Source organism: Leptonotus elevatus, chromosome 9 (assembly GCF_054856555.1).
Source record: "Leptonotus elevatus isolate MCC_2025b chromosome 9, RoL_Lele_1.0, whole genome shotgun sequence".
Taxonomy (NCBI): domain Eukaryota; kingdom Metazoa; phylum Chordata; class Actinopteri; order Syngnathiformes; family Syngnathidae; genus Leptonotus; species Leptonotus elevatus.
Genome location: NC_141247.1, coordinates 20222100 through 20243886, shown reverse-complemented (window position 1 = coordinate 20243886; position 21787 = coordinate 20222100). Strand labels below are relative to the sequence as shown.

Sequence of the window (21787 nt, the reverse complement as noted above, 5' to 3'; positions counted from 1 at the left end):
TCTTAAATAATGATGCAAATGTCTGCTGACATTAACCATCTACTCTAAACTAAATTGCTAATGATAAGTCTGGTGCAAATATTGTTACTATGCTACAAACAGATGCAGAGACCACACAATACTTTGACTAGTCTGTAAAAGCACCTAGGTCAATTTAGCAATTTCAATAACCGTGACCATCTGTAAATATATGTGCAACATTCAACATTGTTTATTATTTTGTTGTGACCACATTCGCTATTTATTTTGAACTTGGAAAAATAACATTGTTTAGTCCGGTCTTAATAATTACGCAAATGTCCTTCCTTTTGGAGCAATAAAAGATGGATTTATTTATTTTTGTTGTTTGTGTTTGTTTGGCCCTCATCAATCAACCCACATTCAATTATTAGTTGTTTTAGGTAGTTTATTGCCACAGAAGTATAGATATTTTACTTCACATAGTTTAGATTGTCTTTTCTTCGTAGGTTTTGACAAAGGCACTCACCTATGTACTGTAAGTAACATGGGCAGAAACAGGGTGGGTTTGTATGAGCAAATTCTCAGTACATGTGAGACATACAAGACATGCTCTTACACTGAAGTCACACAAAATATATCTCTACACATTTTAATATTAACCCGGGGCAAAAAATAAACTCCTTCATGAAAATCTCTTTTGGCATTGTCAATCGCTGGATCTTGGCAAAGTGTATATCAAATATGTTAATTCGACAAAAGAGTCAAGTGAGCCTCTCCAGAGCATGAAGAATACTACTGTGAAACAGGCCCGTCTGGCCCCTGGTCTCCGAGGTAACCAGGACACGGCCGTCAGATCGAGGCCTGTGGACCAGGACAAGTTCTCCTTGGAGCAGACTGAGCTCAGAGTCTGTCTGAGCTAGATGCGTTGAATTCACTCTGTGTCTGAGGAGGGAGAAAAAAAAACACAGTGGACCTTTTTGTGCACGTCATAAAACAGCGACTCGTTTGTTAATACTAGGTCAAATTCTCAAAAGTACCTAGTGGGGCTGAACTGAGCTGACATGGCTGATAGCGACGGCTGCGATGACATTGGTTTTTGCGGGTTTGAGTTTAGATCCGAGAGGCCGGGTTCCATGCCTTTCCTGAGAGTTGGCGCTTTTTTGTCTTTGAGGATGATTCCCGGTCCATCTCTTCCCAAGGTAAGTGATGGCGCCCATACTTCGAGTGGGGGAGGTGCTGGGGCGAAGTTGGACGGAACTTGGCTTCCCGAAGACCAGGAGGATGTCCGAAGCCGTGGAGGTAGGGGGTCCTCATCTGTGAGGAAGCGCACCGACTTGGCAGGCTAGAAACATAGAAAAAGTTAATTATAATTTAACTTTTTTTTTTTTCCTCAGGCGCTTCTCACACAAACAGAATTTGTGGGAGCAAGTCATCAAAATTTTCCTCACAGAGGTAGTTTTAGAGTTGCAACACAGCTGAGATGGCAACTGTGCACTTTTTTTTATATTGATCAAAATACTATACAACACTATTTGCTTTGACACCGACAAAAAACTCAAGTACATTTAAAGTAGATCAGCAGAAATGTGTGTCCTGTAGATGAGAAAACACTCTCGTGGATGAGCGAGTTCAATATAACTTAATTTGAGCGCTATTTTACCTTGTCTGCAGTGCTCTTATGCGAATCAGGTCTGACAAGAATTGAATGAGGGCCACTGGACGGATACCGCTCATGCTGATAGCCTGCATCATGTACAGAGCTGAAGTCCCTGTCTTTCGGCAGGCGGGCAGCAGAGAGCGCTGTTGGCTCACTCATCCAGACTGCTGGTCTTCCAGAGTTGGCTAGAATTTCACCGTTTTTCTTCCTCTGCATGGCAGGCGAGTAGCCGGATGCCTGAACTTGAGCAAAGTGCTCCGAGTTGGAGGGTACATTCAAATTGGATGAATGGTTGAAAAGGTTGGATACTGGAAAACGTATTTAAAAAAGGACCAGTTAGGAGATGTTTGACACGCTAATTGTGAAATTAGGAGATGGGCTGGCTGCATTCACCTCTGTGTGGGTTAAATAGTCGCCTCACTGTCTCCCAACCTGGCGAGCTTCCATAGAATGATGATTTTCCAGCGCCTGTGGATGACATTGCGTGCTGTGCTCCATTTGGCACATGTGCGGCCTGTCCTGCTGAGTACAGCGCTCCATCATTATTTACCCTATCAGCAGCAAGGACCACAGCAGGATTCCTGGAAGCTGTGTGCTTCTTTGCCGCCGCTGCGTTGTGCTGCGACGACGCGCCCGCCGCTTTGGTCTCCAGGAGTCTGGCTGACGTTCTGCAGTGAGACACAATAGGATAAAGTTAGCTATCCGCACTTTAAATTGGGGCCCGATCAATTAATCGGCGGCCGATTATTGCCCTTCAAACATCTGCCAAAACTATCGGCCAATTGGGCCAAATGGCTGATTATTTTCCCTTTAAAACGTTATAATATAAGAAAACCCAAGTTTCCGACGCTATGAAAGTACACTGAATGCACCATATTGCTAGTGTAGCATTAGCAACTAGCAAGTGTGTAGCGTACATTATTCTGTTGTCTCTTAAGCGTCCTTTAAGCTTTTTAATGACATCCTAGTTGGAGTTAACTGTAAAACTAAACACACGACAATAAGAATAACATTCACTGTATATTTAAATACAAAACATGCTTGGTTTATTTTATTTTTTTATTCTTTTTTATTTTTCAATTTTCGAATGATATTTTTTTATATCCGTTTTGATTTTCACTTTTAGTCATTTATTTATTTTGAATTTTGGCTGTTTTGGTCCTCTATATGGGAACACATACCCACAGGTAAGATCACACTACACAAAGGCACAAATTCTTCCCAATATGTGAAAAACAAGTTTTTTTTAATAGAATGTGTATGCCATGGATGCACAGCACCACATTGCCCCCAAGAGGCCAAAAAGCACAGGAACAGTCAATATTTGTTCTTACAGTTTTTTTCAGTTGCTATTATTTGAGTATATTCAATTATTTCACTTTCTTATTTTTATTTTGTCATTGTCCTTTCAAGTTATATTTAAAGTTGAATAATTTATTTTCTCAAAATGTAAGGATGAAAGCATATACAGTAAAGCAGTAAGAATGGTTTTATGATTGACACATAAATCTATACAATAACTTTGAATACTTCATGAAATATGTTGATGAGGTCATACTATGGACTTGTCATTCAAAGCAGAGTAAATCTTAATAGCGAAAGTAAGGGATGGGGCGGGAGGGGGACTTTCATGCATTATATATATATTTTTAAATAATCATCCGATTAATCTGTAATCAGATTTTTTTTTCTGCCAAAAATCTGTATCGGCCTAAAAAAAATGCCTATTGGTCGGGCCCTACTTGAAATAAAGAATCCCTCAGAATCCTTTATATAACTGAACATTTTGCATTCAGCATTTTTAATGATTAACATATTCCTGCCCACACAAATGCACTGCACTCGCATCCAAGCGTCCTTCGGCTGACGCATAACTGCCGTCAGGGATCGTGGCCTTTCACCTGAGCACAGGAGTGATGTAGTTGCTGGGCAGGATGCCCACTTTGCCCGTTCGGAGAGACAACCCACGCAGCCAGCCTTCTTTGAACTTGCCGTACACTCCCACCATCTCGCCTTTCCTCAGCTCCAGCTCCTCTGGACGTTGCGGCTTATAGGAATACAGCACAGCACACCTAACGGGTGAGGTAGCACATATGATCAAATTATAACCAGGGACAGCATGCATGCGGTTTTAAATGTCATCGACTTGTGTAAACAGTGGACCATTTCAAGTTGAATGGCCATACCAATTGGAATTCTGCCAATATTTTGGGGAAAAATAAGTCTCACCAAATTTCGAGAGATATGAATTGCTCTCAAGGATGACAGTAACAGCAGAACATTTTGCAAGACCTCAGTTCTGAGCATCAAATCATTAAACAAACTTACAAAAAGTATGAAAGGTATGTACACATTACTCAAAGCCCAAAACCACTGTTGTCACTAGGGTTGGGTTTAATTATATATATATATATTTTTTTAATCGAATAATAGATATTGAATCGATTTTCCTTTTCGAGCCTGATATCGATTCATAAAACCATGAATCAATTATTTTAATATTTATTTTTTCCATAAATTGATAAGAAAATAGAAATTTCATTCACTCTTAGCCATTTTCACTGAAGCAACCCCCTTCACTCCCAGCGGTTTTACTGGATTTTGACAGATTTTTCAAGGCCCACAGAATATTGTGTTCTATTACTATAAAAACATCGTACCTACCAAAAGAAAGATTAGAGTCTCTTCTTAAATCAGTTCATTCAGTTTTTCAGCAGTTAGCAATAGAATATAGCTAAGTTTCATCATTATTCACAAGTCTGTTTAGAACTGAGTAAATGGGCTTTTTTTTCAACATGGCCATGGTTGATCTATTATACTCTGCTGCCACCTGCTGGCCGTTGTTGTAATTACTACAATTTATTCACCCATTGTCGACAGTTCAGAGGCTACATCAAAGCCTTCCGTATGCTCTAGCATAAAATAAACAACAAAAACATAAATACGTCTTTGGGGCACTTAAAATATTTAAAATAGAACGTATTTATATGTTTTGGGAGCAAATGAGTTAAAGGCAAAAAAAATTGTATCTTACTGTTTTCATGAAATGTAATGTTCACTTGAATTTAAGTATTTTCTTACATTTATGAAAGACCTGACTTATTGCACTTCAAGAAAATTCAGAATCTTTTTAATTTATATTTACAATTATTGAATTCAAATTGCTGATGTCAATGTTTGTGTAACACGTAAGTGATTATAACACGTGCTACTTTCATTAATGAACTAAATCATTTAACCAGTTACTGCCTCCGCAAAATAGAATTTGGATTTTATCATGTCTTTGATGTTCCATAATTAATCAATATTGGATCTAAGTAAAGCGAATCAAATCGAATCAGAAAAAAAATCTAAATCGAATCAAACTGAACTCTTGTGAATCAAAATCAAATTGATTCAGGAAATTAGAATCGATACCCAGCCCTAATTGTCACCACAGTCGTGAACACCTGTTATCAAAGTTACATTTGGTTGATTTTACGTTTGACAGTAAATATGTGAATTACACCTTTGTGGTTGTTTTTACTTGTCAATATTAACCTACTTTTTCATCATACGTCAACAATTTCCTGCAGAGCTGAAGATTTTATGACGACAGTTTGCCCCTATCTCTTACCCTAACCCCTTACTTACAGTGCTCATACAGCGTGTACACATTCTGGTTGACTTCTGGGAAAAGTTTTTATTCAGGGACTCACACACTGATTGAGAGATGCTGCGTGTTGGAATTTTTGCTGTCTGCAGAAGAAGAAGAAATCTGTGGGTTTGACAGAGCCATCGAGATGTTGGGTGGAGCCTCGTTGGCCATTTTCTCACTCTGGAACGAAAAGGAGGCAAAATGATCATCAACTTGAATTTAAGGAGGATGTTTGAACTTTTAAACCTCAGCACACTCAGAGAAAAAATAGTCAAGGGTGGTGTTGCAGAATTCCAAAAGTTCACTCGAGGACACGAGTCATAGCATACCAGAAGATAGACTCACAGGCCACATTGAGTACAACTGCTCAATTTAAAAACATTCAACGTAAGAGTGGTATTAAAAATTGCTTCTTGACAAAATCAGAAATGCATTCCATTTAGGTTTTAGTATTGTGGTTTCTCTCTATTGTGTGTTGCTTAACACCCCTGAGCAGTGTCAATCAAATCTGAACATTGTTATCTATGTCATGACATAGTTGATACAGCTCTTGTACTGCATCTCAGACTGTGCACCAAATGATAATGGAAAATATACTTAATGTCAGAGTTGACGAATCAAAAAAAAAAAGAAGGTAAAAACCATGCCACAGTTTGGCTTTAGCCCCGGGTGCTAGCTAGCTAACTAGCTAGCTCCCATGGTGCTTGTTTATGTTTTAGGGAGCTAGCTAGCTAGCATCAGGAGCTAAAGCCAAACTGTTCCAGAGTTTTTATTTTCTGGACTTGGAATTGCCACCTCTGCTTACTGTATGTACTTACTGTGAACTATGTATAATAAAATGTAAAGTTCTTGTACATGTGCACTTGTTCAATGTGGCAACAGGGAGTTGAGGAATTTAAGAAAGTAAAAGCTTATTTCATATTACACTTGGTGGCATGACGTTTGCATTCAACATATGACATATGTTAGATACAGATAAACTACTGTCTGACTCAGTCCTCTAAAGATAGCAATGGCAAGGTCAGTATATTGCGTCAGTGCAAAAATCACCCGAAGGCGTTAAGAAACTTTGACTGAAAAGACTGCAACATGATTCATTCACATCATCAGTGATCATTTGGCGTAGTACACACTTAAAGTGAGTACAGAAGAAAGTTGCGATTGAATTCTATTAAAATAACTCGGTTTTCACACATTGGGAAGAATTTGTGCCTTTATGTAGTGTTATCTCATCTGTGGGTATGTGTTTCCACAAGATTTGTGTGTGGATATTCGTTATTTGAAGAAAAAACACTCCCGAAGTCAATGATAACTTCCTGTTTGAATGGGATCCTCCCTTCGCTTTTTAGCATTAGCGCTAGGCTAGCGATGTTTTAAAAATGAAGCATGTTTTGTATTTAAATATACAGTGGATGTAATTCTTAACGTTGTGTGTTACTGTTTAGTTTTAAGTTAACTCCAACTGCGGTGTCATTAAACATCTTAAAGGACGCTTAGGGACAACAGAATAACATATGCTAGACACTTGCTAGTTGCTAATGCCACGAAAGCAAAATGGTGCGTTAAGGGTACTTTCACAGAGTCGGAAACTTGGGTTTTCTTTGATAACGAATCGACCGATTAATGGGTCGGGCCCTAAAAGTGAACATCATAATATTTTCTGATCCAGCTTTTGTGATGGACCTGAAATTGTGCACATATACATTATGCTATGCCCGGGAAGTGTACGATCAGTCATCCGTTGATTCATTTAACCTGCTCTTTACAAAAGGGAGAAATAATATTCCCTGTCACGGGCTCAGCGCAAGCGCGATGCTATTTAAAGCACAACTAGTGCTTAAAGAATTAATAGTGGCCAGTGAAGCAAGAAGTTCCCTTTATAGCAGGTGCCTCGGTCCTGAGGCTCTGTGGCCATTAGGCTGAATTGCATATACACTTGCATTCAATGCTAGCACGAAATATAAAGCAAGCTATAATTTATAAGAACTCATTGCTACGACCTCAAAGTCATTTGTGAAAAGCAGAGCTGTGAGGCACACATGTAAAGAGAGGATAAAGTGCATTGAATAGTTCCTGAAGACATTCTAGCTTTCAGAGGTGATGATGTAAATCTCAGCTATGACATATTTACGGCTAAGACGGTTAAATGTGAACAAACTCATGATGAACTGAGGGTAATTAATCATTTCTGAACGGCATTAACTGCAAGTAATACAGTGGGAGAAAAGCACGACACTGCATTCTTCATGCATTCAATTATTCAAGTCTTTTCACTTCTCTGTGTCCGTCTTCTATTCTTGGTCTGTTTTATCAGATACAAGGAGGCCGTCTCACTCAAGCAGCAGTCACGCAATTGCCGCGTGCAATGACCCAGCAATGGCTACAGAGTATTTACAAGGGGGGAGCAACTCTATTGGCCAAACACGGCACTTATAAATCACGGGCGGACAGCCATTTCCCCATTAGAAGCCATCTCAGCCTGTATATTCTTTTCATTTTTTATTATTATTATTATTATTTAAAAATATGACGCAACAAGCAAACACGCTATTATGTAGCATGAGAATTTGTGCTTTTGAAAGGCTTTGGAGGCTTAAAAAAAACAACCCCAATGTGATTTGATCTTGTTTCAGAACTAACTGGCGGGCTGGCTCATGTCTTCACATTAACGGCCCATGGGCCATAAGTTCATAATGAGACTAGAAAACGGAAAAAATAAAATTACCTTGATAAAGGTTCATTCGTATACGAGGATAGTCAGTACCTGTTGTTTTTCTATTATTAAGAGAATATACAATTTGTAATAACGTCCAATAATTTACCCAACTGTTCAAATGAAATCCAGCTCATATGTCTGATGTTTGTTTCTAAAAATAAATAAGTAATTAAAAAGTTACTGTTTGCCCTTTTTAATGTATGTAAATATTAATATTGTTGATCTATATTTTGTTTTGATTTATGATTGTTTCACTTAGAACTTTCAGAAACCGTATCATTGCCAGTTTTTGCAATTAAGTTGAGAAGGGGATTTTTTTTTTTTATTAAATAAAATATTAATCCCCCACACTATTTTAGTCTGTCTGCTGAATCAATGATTGAAATTCTGGTTCTCCCCTTTAAATAATTTGCAAATATGAAGTTTGAAGGTGATTGGTTAATTCTGAACACAGCTACATCCCGAGTTATGAAAGGGTGTGCACACTTGTGCAACTGCAGTTGATTATTTTCACTTCTGCTCTCAAAAAGATTAGTTTTTTCCCCCCAATTAAGTTGAATATTTCATAGGTCACATTAATTTTGGGAAAAATTCTGAAATGATTCATTATATCATTGGCATTTGAACAAGAGTGTTTTTTTATATCCACTGTAGTTGTTGGCTGAAACCTGATTCGAGAGAGAGCCCTTGGTTAGAGCACCATGTTTCAGGACAGACTTCCTTAAAGAAAGCAGGGCTTGTCTGCTATTACTGGCCCGCTGTTGTGTGAGTGGATGTTACCTGCTTAGTGAAGAGGAAGGAGTTTTAAAGCAATGGGGGGGGGGGGGGGAGTGATAGCGAGAGATATGGGGGTCTGTTATATAACAAATTTCACCAGTGACTCATCATCATCATCATCAGCATGAGAGAGATAAGCAGACGCACTGAGGGACTCCGAGCCTCCTACACGCTGAATCTACAGTATCTCTAATTTCTCCTCATCTTCCTACTTACTTGCCTTTAAACAGCTCGAAAATTGTGTTTTTGATTTCTCTTCCCAAGCTGACCCCCTAATTTTTTAAATACCATCATTATCGCTCATATTTTTGATCTCACTTTCAAACCTACATGTGGTGTGGGGGTTTTATGAGCCGACATGTCTAATTGCAGGGCAGAGCGGTGAAACTTGGACTGAATCAAAGGAAATCATTATCTCAGGAAGCAGGGCACTTGGCGGAAAGTGAAAGGCTGAAAACTCTGCAGAGTCTTTCATGTTAGCACCGCATAACCTTACTGTGACTCTGTGTAGTTTCCTCATTAAGTTGTGTCCCACTCCCTCAAAAAAAGAAAAAGAAAAAAAAAGGAAATGGATGGTCAGCACATACGCAACATTTACATGTGTCCTTTTAAGATTTTATGCTGAGGTGATCAGAACGCAGCACATCCAGAATGCATTTGACCTCGCCTTTCCCCATTCCACAATGCCCTTGTCTCATTTGGGATACAATCCAAAATGTTTGCTAGAGTTCCACACCATCCATCCATCCATCATTCTGCCACATGGACCTGTTTTGGCAATCTATCAAAATTACACGGTCTTTGTACACTGTATGCAGAGGTGGCAAATCCAGGTCCAGAAAGTAAAAACCCTGCCACATTTTGGCTTTAGCCCCAGGTGCTAGCTAGCTAGTTCCCTGGCTAGCTACCATGGTGCTCATTTACCTGCTAGGGAACTAGCTAGCATTTAGGGGCTAAAGCCAAATTGTGGCAGGGTTTTTACTTTTTGGACCTGGATTTGCCACCTCCGTTGATGACCAATTTACGTTTAAGTTGTAATTATACTTTATATTGCTACCAGATACAGTTGTAAATATGAACACCAGACCCTGAACGAGCACAATGGGAGCTAGCTGGCTAGCTCCCATTGTGCTTGTGTACTTGCTAGGGAGCTAGCATCATGGCCTAAAGCCAAACTTTTGGCTAAAGCCAAACTGTGGCAGGATTTTTACTTTCTGGACCTGGATTTGCGACCTCTGACCATATGAGGTACAAAATGTAATCTAATGCAGAAGCAGCATAAAAAATGATGCTTGCAATGATGGGTTTGAATGCAACAATATGCTCTCTTAGTGTGGGTGTAGGCGATTGTAATACTTTGCCCTTCTGATGAAGCCAAATGGTGCAAATAGAAATAACAGAAGCAGCTGAGTGATGAGGAGCAGTTTACACCACTGCAAAGTACAAATACAATAATAAGCGGTTAGAAAAAGTTTTTTTTTTAAAGTAGGTTTTCCTTAAGTTCTAACCAAATCTACTTTTCAAATGTTCAAATGAATTTTTGTTTTGAGTTATTTTGTTAGTTTTCGTTAACTAAAAGTTTGGTTTCAATTGAACATAGTAAATCCAAAGAATGGGGAAGTTATAGGACGTGACATTAGCTTCTTTTATTTAGGCCTTTTTTTAAATAATTTTTTCGCCAGGGCAGTATAATGTTCTGCCTTGTAGAATAACAACTTCCCTGTGTTTTGGTTTTGGCTTTGTTTTTGTTAGAAGAGGCAAAATACACATACAGTCACATTCACGTCTGTGAAGAAACTTTGGCTCAGGTCCCAGGACTCTTGATTACAAACTTTTGAAAAGTTCCACTCTGCTCACCTTCAGCCCTCAATCTTTTAACCCAGCAATTTTCATTCGCAGCCCTTTTCACATGTGTTTTGTCTTAATAGGAGACATTTAATCATGTAAAAACCAACATCAGGGCAACTCCCCTCTTTCTGTTTTCATTCCTTGGGTCTTACGGCAATGATCCCCACCCTGAACCCCTGAGAACAACCTCATATTTTCAAATCAGCTCACAGAAACCGGCACTTCTATCAGCCACATGTTTTTGATTCAAGTCAAGCACACCTAAGCACAACAAAATAGAAGATGAAAGTGATGAGATGATAACACGAAATCAAAGCATGTGACTCACCAGCAACAGCAGCCTGTGAGGGCCGTCAGAGTGGCGTCGAACTCGCTGAGAATTAACTCTCGAGGGATGCGAGTGTCCACGGGCGGGAGGTCGCACGGAGGAGCGGTGAGAGTGTCGCTGGAGATTGAAGCCGCTGATGTTGTTCTCCTCAACGGCGGACGCGTGGGAAAAGTTGCTGCTGCTGGGTCTTGTCTGCTTGTGCGGGTTGGAGGGGACCAGAGCGCTGGTAAGAGGAGTCTTTGCGGGAACTTGCGTGGCTCTCTGGTTTGCTGTCCTGCTGGATGCCTCTGGGGCCTTGTCTTTGCTCCTGCTTCCCGTCCGATGCTGAAATTCTGTCGAGTCACTCCTCCGCGGACTCTTTCCCTCCAGCAGTTTGGTTGCCACCGAGTTTAGCTGGAAAAGATGAATGCAGAAAAGGAAAGTGATGTCAGCTCCTTCCAGCCCCGTCGTTAAACTAGGAAAGCCTCTCAAAGTCTACCTGTCACTAGCACCTGACAGGCTGAGTGCTGAGCAGCGAAGCTGCTGTCTAAATACGGTTGCTCATCACTCCGTTCACCCACTCCAACTTGTTGGACGGGCAGGCGGGAAGATAAGTAGCAGGCAGTAAGCCTGGAAGGATCGACTGGCGCTTAGAGCGGAGCGGGAGGCAAGGTGAAATACAGAGCGTCACAGACAGACACGGCTGGGTTAATGCTTTCACTCACCACAGTGATGTGCTGTTATGCCATCAGAGCAGAGAAAGCATTACTGTGTCTTCATGCTCGGCTGCACAGCACGAGGAGAGGGAAGAGGAGTATGAAAGAGTCCAGAGGTAGAAAAGATTGGAAGGCTATTGAGGCGGAGCTTGAGGAAAAAGATACGGAGGAGAGGGCCGACAAAGGGAGGGGAAGTGCTTGGGAAAATAAGTGTGGAAAGATGTGAGATAAAAGAGTGAAATGAAGGAAACCAGACGCCAACTTGTTCAACCCACCGCATGAACCAGCAATGTGTCCCAGCGTGGAGCAGGTTTATACCCGGAGTCAGGAAGCTCAAAGGAAAACAAATGACAGTCAGCGAGCTAAGCAACCTGACTAATGAGCATCTGCACACACAGCAGGCCTTCAAACATGAGTTCCCTATCCTCAGCACTTTGCAGCCACAGAGTGACACTTAGGGATGAATCCAAAGATTTGCGTGGAAAAGAAGACAGAGGATTCTGCTCGTGCCCTGAAATTCAGCGCATCTACAGACGAGGAGAAAACTCACCTCGGTAAACTGTAGAGGGCAAATTCCTACCCTGTCGCCCAGTTTGGCTTCAATCCAGTGTTCATCCACCCGTCTGATGACAGTGAGAATGTCTCCCTGCAGAGCACAAAAAACACGCGAGCAAACTTAAAGGGAGGCAAAAGTGACAAAGAGGCAAGAGGTGACACTGTCGGAAATAAAATGACAGCTTGTCAGTTTTTATGCTCATACTAAAGCATGGCCACTCACGAGGCATCATCTCCCTGTGTGTCTTTGTGAAGGCCTGGGCATTTTCTGTGACCACTGACCGCTATAAAAAAACAACAACCGAGCTCCATTAAAAAAAAAAAAAAAAAAAAAACAGAAGAAAGGCAAGCCTCAAGTGTGCTTTAATGGAAAGCATACAGCAACAAGGCCCTTATATAACTCTCAGAAATGCTTGAGGGCAGCGATGAATGTAAAAAGAACAAAATGAAAAAAATGACCATGACTATTATGTATTAGCACCACAAGCAACTTCATGTGCTCTGTAAGTTAGAAGAAGTGAAAAGACACACCTGGCGAGAGATCACAGTGAGCCCGTGAGATTACTCACCTTTCAGAAAAAGGACATAGTGATACTTGTGTCAAGTCAAAGGCATCAACATTTTTACGAGGCTTTTTTGTACAAAAGTACAAAATGTTATCGGAGTTTTTTTCTGTAACTCATTAATAGGTTTGTCTCCAACTAACACTTCCAATTCAATCACTTTTAAACTTAATTTTTCATTTTTGAAGCTCTCCCAAATGTTCTTTGCTGAAAGCAATGAGTGGTACCTAAAACACAAAACCCTTTTTAAACACCGCTGTCTCCACTACTTTGAATACAACACAACACACAATCAACCCCTGGGTGGTATTTGTCCCATTTGGGATTTAAATTTGATATGTTATATTAAAGAAAATGTTGTTTTTTTAAACCCAGGAAGCTAAAAATATTAGAAGATTGTTATAACATGTAGAGGTTCAAAATGGCACCATGCGGCAATTTCAAAATGATTGTAAATAGGATAGGGAGATTTAGACCCTGTTTCTTTACAAAATGCCCATTTTGGTCCCATTTACTCAAATTATAAATCATATTCTGTAAATCATTGTCAGAATAACAGGCCTGTATAGAAAATTCTGCTGGTATTATGTATTGACATTTTCAAAAAATAAAAATAAAAATATATTCATAACTGACTTAGTTATCACACTTCAAAAGCAGAGTCCATTTTGAGCTCAAACAGTCTAGTAAAAATAAAATAAAATAAAAAAATAAACAACCCTCGGGTTCATATTTACTGATAGTGGGACTCATCATCATTGCAAGAATTGCATGTGACATGGGATCCTCTGTACATGTTCAAATAGGATTGTGAGACACATACCTTCCGGAAGCCAAGACAAGACTCGCTACTCTCCACCTTCATTTCTTTGGGGCTAAAGTCACACAGTGTTCGGCAGAGAGCCAGCGACTGCTGGTGGGGGAGTGTTTGGGGCGTCTGGCTGGCGGCGTGCAGGGTGCCGGCAGTGACAGATGCGCCACTGTTGTTGCTAATGTGTCTATGGAGCCAGTCCTCGCCTAGTGTTGTTCTATGTTTTGGCGTGATGCCGTTAACAGGGGTGAGCACCAGCTCTCCTTCTGAATCTCCTCGTTGGCTGTGCATTGAAGCTCTCGAGGAAACCTGAGGAACAGAAAAACATCACCCACAAACTTATTTGAGTCAACATGGGTTACATAGTGTTGGGAACATATTCGTATGTTTTGACTGTAAGTCCATTGTCGACAACACACAATCTACTTCACTTATACAATTGAGATGAAAACCAATGCAACCAATTTTTTGGGACCAATTTACTATTAGAGAAAACGATTTGACCACAGTTAACCACATAAAATGTTTGGACAGAAGAAAAATCCCATTATATAATATTATGCTCAATCGTGCTTCGTGAGGTCACACTTTGATAGACTATACGCATAAAAAAATATATTAAAAAAAACACACTGAAGTTTAGTTGTCTAAGACAACCACAACAGTCCAGTTGCAATTGAATCAAAGCCCTGAGAACAAAATGACCAGAAACAATGAGAATATTCGCAGGCAGTGTAGTTTAGGAAATGCCCTTTCCATATGACATTGTGACTATTCTAATTCATGGAAGCCCATGTTCATTTCTTGCAGCGCCAAACATAAAGTTAAAGTTGTATGCCTAGAAATATTCGACTTGTACATCTGTATATATATGCGGGGCGATTAGATCATGCAGCACAGCTGTGAAGTGTAAAGTTGTAATCGCAAATTGTAAAAGTGCATCTACTTGTCTAGGGAACAAATACGACACTACAAATGCCGGAGATTTGACAGAGCCCTGCAGCAGCTATCATAATACTGTTTACAATTGTAATTCATAGCGCAACTGTCATCAATGGGTTTACTCGCCATGACGATATTAATTATCACAGCCCACTTCATGAGATAATTTTCCGGTTATCTTATTAAAGTTAATGAGAGGAGCAAATGTAAGAAACATTATCTTTGCAAAGTAAGAATTGTGTGCCAGCGCCTACTTCTGCAAAATAATACTGCAGAGTGCAGACATATTCTCCAGATGGGCGTTTCTCTTCTTTAATGCAGCATTTGAAGACAACTTAATAGGAACTCAGCTGAATAAAGATACAAAGACATCTGCTTCCTTCTTCTCAGGCACAGTGGGCTTCTCATGGCCAGGTTGATGTTATTTTAAGATCAACCACACTAAAATTACATTTTGTGAAGCCCGGTCCGATTGAGAGGATAAGTAGAATAGGTTATATAACGCTGTTCTGAACTGCAGCTTGTCTCCGACGTCTAAATAGCAAGATGATCACAAACTCCACCCTCCTGAACTCGGCCGAGCTTTTTGAACTCTCACTGAACCTACGTTTAGGATTTACAACCCAACTTGTGAACACGGAATGGTTTAAATGACGTACAACTGGGAGGGTCTCTCTCTGCGTTTCCTGCATCCTCAATGAAGGCAATGACGCAGCATGATGACTTAATAGACCAAATTCTTTTAACTAAAATTTTCTGGAAAAAAACAACATCTTTAGAATTCCAATGGCTGACAAGCACAACATCACACAAGACATCAGCAGACCTCACAAGACCTGAGTTCAACAAACATCAAATGAGTAACTATTTTTGCCCCCAAGCTTTTGGCTTTTTATTTTGCTACATTCTATCATTACTCTATCTTGAAAGGAGTGTTGTGTGTTAATAGAAGATTGAAAAAAAAAAGTTTTCATTGTCTTGTGCACTCGCTTGTTTTCCACACTCTGGGTTCAGACTTCAAAAGTGCAATCAAGCAGCTGGCTAATGAAATAAACTGCCGCCAATCAAATCGGGAAACTTAGCACACTGGTTGTCATAACGAAAGACGGACTCGCCATGCAATATGTTGGGCAGGAAGAGGGTTGGTGTACTGCATGGGCCAGGTCCGCCCCTACAACAAGCCCATTTTAATAGCAAAAAATAGTTGGTAAAATGTGTCTACTAGATATGTTTTTTTCAGGGCCGATTCAGATGCTGATTATTAGTAGTCAAGGAGGCCGATAACCGATATTTAAAGCCAATATTCATTTTCAGTTAAAAAAAGAAAAAGAAAAAGGGGGTGACATATCAAGATATAAATAAGCTAAGCTAATGTACGCATTTTAATTGCCATTCAGTCTAAAATGACTAGTGATAGAAGATAATGTTAGGGGTGATGCTTGTGAAAGTGTCTTGACTGGCCCACCTTTAACGAGTACAGACCACTAAATAAGGTAACAGACCAATCTACCATCATCATATTTTGAAGCTGAGAGTCAAACATAAAACGACACCTCTATTTCTCAAAAAAAGCTCATTTCAAGTCAGCCAGTGTCAGAGGTCAGGGAAAAAGTTTTAATTGTAGAAACTGGTTTTAAGAAACCTCAGCCCCCGAGACCTGAGAAGCCCTTGATTTGCAATTTGCCTGAGGAAATAATTTGATAGTTCAGATCGCTTTTGGGTTGTGACGTGTTAGGTAATCTTGCCTTTTGTGTGAATAAACACACTTAACGGTGAGGAAGATCAGACTTTGACATTGTGGAGAAATATGCACCGTGAGACAGCATTCATTTACAATTTGGCATCATTTGGAAGAGGTTTCTTCAAATGTCATTTGGCAAATTGTGTTGAAACATGCTATTGTGTTTAGTGAGCAACCAGAAAGCGGGCTGCATAGAATGACAATAAATGCCAAGTATAAAGAACTATGCTGAACCTTAAGAGGTGTGCCAGAAAAAATAACAAGTCAGATGAGTCATGTTGCATTCGAGACCGCTGCAAAGTAAGAAATCTGCCGCTTGGCCCTGACCAGGACAGACAATTTGACTGTTAGCATTCCTGACAGTAAACCAAATCTTTTGGGCTCATCTCAAAACACATTTCACCAAATAAGCTATCGTCAAAGTGTTTATTTAGTAAGTTAACAATAACAACTCTAATTGAAGTAGATTAACTCATTCAGACACTTTCACTGAAGCAACCCCATTCGCTCCCGGCTGTTGTACTGGATTTTGACTGATTTTGCAAGGCCCACAGAATATTGTGTTATATTGCTATAAAAACATGAAACCTACCAAAAGAACGATTATAGTATCTTGTTTCATCTGTTTCCGTTTTGCAGCAATTAGCATTAGAATATAGCTAAGTTTCGTCATTATTCACAAATCTGTTTCAAACACTGGGGAAAATATGTTTTGCAACATGGCCCTGGTTGATCTCTTATACTCTGCTGCCAACTGCTGGCCGCTTTTTGTACTAACTAGCATTGCTTCAACCATTCTCTTTCATTCAGAGGCTGCATCAAAAAGCCTTCTGTATGCTCTAGTATTGAAGAACATTAAAAACACGTGTAAATACATCTTTGGGAGCATGGTAATATTTCAAATAGAACATATATAGACGTTTTTGGGAGCAAATGAGTAAACTAGCCGTCTTTCATAGATTCTCAAATAACATTGGGACAACTCAGAAAAAAAACACAGCAGGTTTAGATAGACATAATCGCGATGCTTCAAGGTTATTAGTGGTGCGTAACAAACTAGTTTTTGGGCATCATGCGCTCAGTTACTTCCGTATTTGCTGTTTTTTCCATATGTATGTTTTTTTTTTCAATTATAGCCTCGAAGTGTTTTCCTTACAAATATTTACTTTCCACATAAGACTTTTTTTTGTTATGGTTGCACTTGTCTGCATCATTCATATCCTAAAAAGAAGACAAACGACTGGTACTAGTTCTGGTACGTCAAATTGAGGCTAGCTTGACCTATTCTTAGTGAGCAAAAATGTGTTTATGGACTTGAACTGGAGCAAACTATTTAATTTCCAGTCCTCATGCGCACCCCTGATTATAAAGACTTGTAAAGACTTTTATTGAATCACCGTATACATCCGAATTACCTTATATTATATTTCATGTCTTCACACAAATTTCCCAGTTTTCTCCAATGCAGCAATGGTACAGAGACATGCACACTGACCTCTTTGTGGCTTTGCTGCTCTCTGTAATGACCCTCCCTGACAGTTCCGCTTCTCCTGGCAAAAGGTACAGCGTAGTGCGAGTTCCGGCTAGGCCCCATTGACCCCTGTAAACCCTCCAGGAGCCCCACCAGCAGGATATTCGCGGGCAGCTCCTCCACTGTCCGGGCCATGACGGGAGCTCTGCACTCTGGGCAGAACAGCTGCGAGTGTGCCGCCTCCTGCCTCTGCAAGCAGGCCTTACAGAAAGTGTGCTGGCAGGGCAGCACCTTGGCTGATGCATCCAGCTGCTCTGAACACAGAGGGCACTCCAGAAAGGCCATTACAGAGAGCGCCTCCATTTGTGTGGAGACTGTAGTTTACTGATCACTTAATCCACCATACTGGAAGACAAGAGGAGAAAGATGTGAACAGAGATGGGGGGCTTGAGTCAAGACTTAATTCGCCAATTTTAGGACTTGGGGCTTGCTTGGCTTAAATTTATGAAAGACTCTACGTGACTTTGTCTTAGTATTTATGACAAGTCCTGCCTGTTTGTGTTTACATTTTAAAAGCTGCATTTTCTAGATAGTTTTCTATTTATTTTGTTTTTAAAATAAATGCAGGAACCTGGCAACGCATAAGTATGATGACGCTGTGTGCAGAGGCAAGTATCATGAAGGGAACTTTGAATTTGGATTCAAGGATTATGTTTTTTGATAAAAACAAAAAGAACAATAACAAAAGTGGTTATAGTACCAAATATTTTCAATCGTATTTTTTGGCCATTGGAGTTTGTTTTATTTTATTTGTTTACTCTTTTTGCCCCCATTTTATTGTGTGCTCTATATAGAAGAAGTACAGTACTTTACAAATAAATGGGAAAAAAATCAGAACCTGGAAAAAAAAAAGACAGTAATCTCATGTCAATTTAAGGAAGTCTATATAGGGATATTCATAATTTTCGGGATATAAAATTACCTGCATCAGGATATACATTTTTGTCCATATCACAAACCTCGAGTCGAGGAGAAAATGTGTGTTGAAAAATAATCACACTGTAATCACATTGTACTGTTTAACTACATTATGAAAGCATTTTTTGACCAGATTTTCTATAGGTAATATAGTTCTCCAAAAAGTTTTGTTTTTTTCCTAACACAAAAACCAAATTTTCTCTGGAACCCATTATTTCAAAATTCTTGGTGCGTTGTATTCAGTTTGAAGTGGCCATTCAAAAACACACACAAAAACAAAAAAACATAGCATTATTAGTCCATTGATTGTTTATTTGTTATTGTTTATTGATTAGTAAAACAATTAAATAACAATTAAGCAACAACACAAGAGAAAGACTGAGCTACTCGCTTACCTTTTTGAAACTGATTCAGCTATTGGTTCGGTCATTGTTTTCCAAAATAAAAGCAGGTGTTTGCAAATGTCTTATTTTGATTAAACACAAAGATAATCAGTCTGCTTTCACGGAGGACTACATAAATCAGAATATTAACTATTGAGAGTCTGAAACCAGCAGATTTCGATTATTTTAAATTAAACAATGGCTCTGAATAATTACCCAATTTTTTAAAATTGTTCCGGATTAATTTGATAAACTGTCAACTATTTTGACATCTATACTTAGCATTTTTGACAGACTGACATTTTTGTGAACTCTAGTTACGTTCTAAAACAAAAGATACTAAACACAGTTGATTTTTTTTTGTTGCTGTTCCAAACTCACACGACATGGGCCATATACTACAGCACCCGCTGCCACACAACATGTCAGCTCACCTGACAGTGAAAGTGGCTGCACGAGCTGCACTGTTTTTATTTGAACAACACAGACTGATAACATTTACAACTTACATGTTCGTCCGCAGGCTGCCAAAACCAACTCCCAACTAAAAAGGACAAGTTCTTATCTCCACCACCATGACGTCCTCCCGTTCCGCACGTCGCGTAGACGGCGCGGCTAATGGCGACCACGACGCACCTGAGAAGCGTGGAAACAAACGTTTACAAGCAACAGGTAACAAGCTCCTTCTTAGCACTGGGAAACCTCAACAGGAACTGTATCGAATTTCACTACCGTCGACATTAACCCTTAACGGGCTAACAATGTCACTGACTAAACAGTGTAATTAGGCAGTGAGAGCAAGATGACATGACACTTCAATTATTTAGGATTTACTTACTAATGTAACTCAGTGTAATCCCATTTCCGCATTCTCAGAGCTGCGAGGCTGCCGGCGTCTAAACGCACGGATACGATTTAACACGGGAGTTTTATTTTTAATTCATGTCAATTTTGCCGACGAGAACGTGCTGTAGTGTTCTGTATTCTCTTTTGAAAATCGACGAATGTAAGGAGAGAGCACCAGCTTGCAGACTTGTCGTATGTCACGGTCTCCCTCTGCTGGTGCGTTTACTGACCATGCAGCGTCACCTGAAGTCTTTCTGTCATATGCACAGCGGTCACTTGCTGTCAGCTGTTTGTCACCCTGGAACCCGCTACATTGTTACCCTCTTTTTTATTTTTATTATTTTTATTTTACAAGATCCAAAAAGAAATAATTTGGTTCAAAAATAACCTTTGAAAACATATGTCCCCCACCCCCCAAACACAAAACTAAAATACATGCTCAAATTGCCCTCCAAAGCACATTATTTGGAAAGTGTAGATTATCGAGCTCAAACTAAAGATGAATATTATATTAAATATCACAGCATGGTGGCTTAGTGGTTAGTACCACTGTCTTACAGTTCTGTGGTTGAGGGTTCAAATTTGCTTGTTCTCGTCAAGGTTTTATCCAGGTTCTTCTTCCCGAATTCCAAAAATATTTAGAATAAGTTAATTGAAGACTCTTTTGTGAAGGGCTATAAATGCACCTGATTTATATTGTCCGTACTGTGAGTATGAGTGGTTTGAGCATGTTCAAAATTTCCATGCGACAACAAAAACGAAATACAAACTAGCTACAACGACAAATCCAAAACTATTATAACCCTAGATTGTTAATGTCATGAGAGAATTGGAAGCAGTTGTTGTTGATTTTCTGCTCATGTATTCATATCATTGTTTATATTTTGAATAATTCCAAACCCCAAGGTCCCTGCTTGTCCAAAGAGAATAAATGATTCATCCATCTTGCCAACAAAAGTTCAGAACATCCTTTTGAATTTTTAAAAATTACATGAAATTTTCATGTGTTTCTCCACGTCAGCAGAAATCAGGGAATTCTAAATATGTATGTGAGAGAGTGGAGGAGAGCAAGGGAGAGCGAGAGAGATACACATGACTTATTTACATGGTCATATCAGTGTTGACACAGGCCCTTCCTCTCCAGGCTCTCTGAGTTTAATGGCACCGAGTGTAAGGCGGCCTAAACAGATCTGGATGTGAGTTCATGGATAATGTTCCTTTTTGTCAAAACTCCACTGACTGATGGCTGTCACATTCCTGTGTGTGTATGTGATGGAGTGTCTGTCAGAGTGTATCAAGACTAAAGAGGAGGAGGGAAGCACATAAGTGTCCCAAAGGTCAACCTGGACTCTTCTGAGATGCCTCCGATATGCCGTGAGGCGGCTCTGATATACAATGAGACCTCTAAATTGAAATGTAGAAGTCATATACTGGAGTGTAGTGGAAAAACGGATGCTACTTTGTCTAGCATCTTTTTATGCCTGCACATAAATATGTTAGCGCCATGAAAAATGGCTGGAATATATCCCAGCAGGTCATCACAAAGCTTTTCCTCGCAACACTAAAGCGCTCTAAAGCAGTCAGCGAACTATCTGAAGCAATCCAATCCAACTTTGTTCATAAAGCACTTTAAAAACAACACAGTTGACCAAAGTGCTGTACACAAATCCAAGGAAATAGACACAAATAAACAAAAACGATGAGAAAACCACCTCATTTCTTTTTTCATTTTTTCTCATTAAAATGTAAAAAATGAAAAGCCACCCAAGCATTTTTGACTGTACAGTACATTTGGCTGTCATTTGCGTAACAATGAAACGACATGTTAGAATTACGCAGGATGGACCTGAGCGGAACAAGACAGAATGAAAAAAGTAA

At 39.7% G+C, this 21787-nt stretch overlaps 1 protein-coding gene across 3 annotated transcripts; it reads right to left on the bottom strand.

Annotated features, from left to right (window-relative positions):
* Positions 1 to 391: 391 nt before the first annotated feature.
* On the bottom strand, positions 392 to 20102 carry sh3rf2 (SH3 domain containing ring finger 2). Of its 3 annotated transcripts, XM_086085826.1 has the most exons (13): positions 19902 to 20102; positions 19573 to 19699; positions 17727 to 18107; positions 13561 to 13857; positions 12170 to 12265; positions 11895 to 11951; positions 10925 to 11317; positions 5317 to 5435; positions 3520 to 3690; positions 2012 to 2286; positions 1622 to 1926; positions 999 to 1303; positions 392 to 903 (listed from the first exon to the last, which is right to left on the bottom strand). In XM_086085826.1, the coding sequence occupies exons 3-13, from the start codon at positions 18063 to 18065 to the stop codon at positions 723 to 725; spliced, it is 2538 nt and encodes an 845-aa protein (XP_085941952.1). In that variant the 5' UTR covers positions 18066 to 18107; positions 19573 to 19699; positions 19902 to 20102; the 3' UTR covers positions 392 to 722. The 3 variants fall into 3 exon arrangements, with proteins under 3 accessions (XP_085941952.1, XP_085941953.1, XP_085941954.1); XM_086085827.1 differs by lacking the exon at positions 11895 to 11951 and having other exon boundaries at positions 19902 to 20100; XM_086085828.1 differs by lacking the exons at positions 11895 to 11951; positions 19573 to 19699; positions 19902 to 20102 and adding an exon at positions 11416 to 11503 and having other exon boundaries at positions 12171 to 12265; positions 17727 to 18092.
* Positions 20103 to 21787: the final 1685 nt, after the last annotated feature.

Coding starts and splice junctions, on each gene's coding strand:
- sh3rf2 (XM_086085828.1), bottom strand. CDS start 18,065: ATGGAGGCGCTCTCTGTAATGGCCTTTCTGGAGTGCCCTCTGTGTTCA. Junction 11,318..11,415: donor CTCAGCACTCAGCCTGTCAG/GTGCTAGTGACA, acceptor CATCTTTTCCAG/CTAAACTCGGTGGCAACCAA. Junction 3,691..5,316: donor CAGCATCTCTCAATCAGTGT/GTGAGTCCCTGA, acceptor CTCACCCGTTAG/GTGTGCTGTGCTGTATTCCT.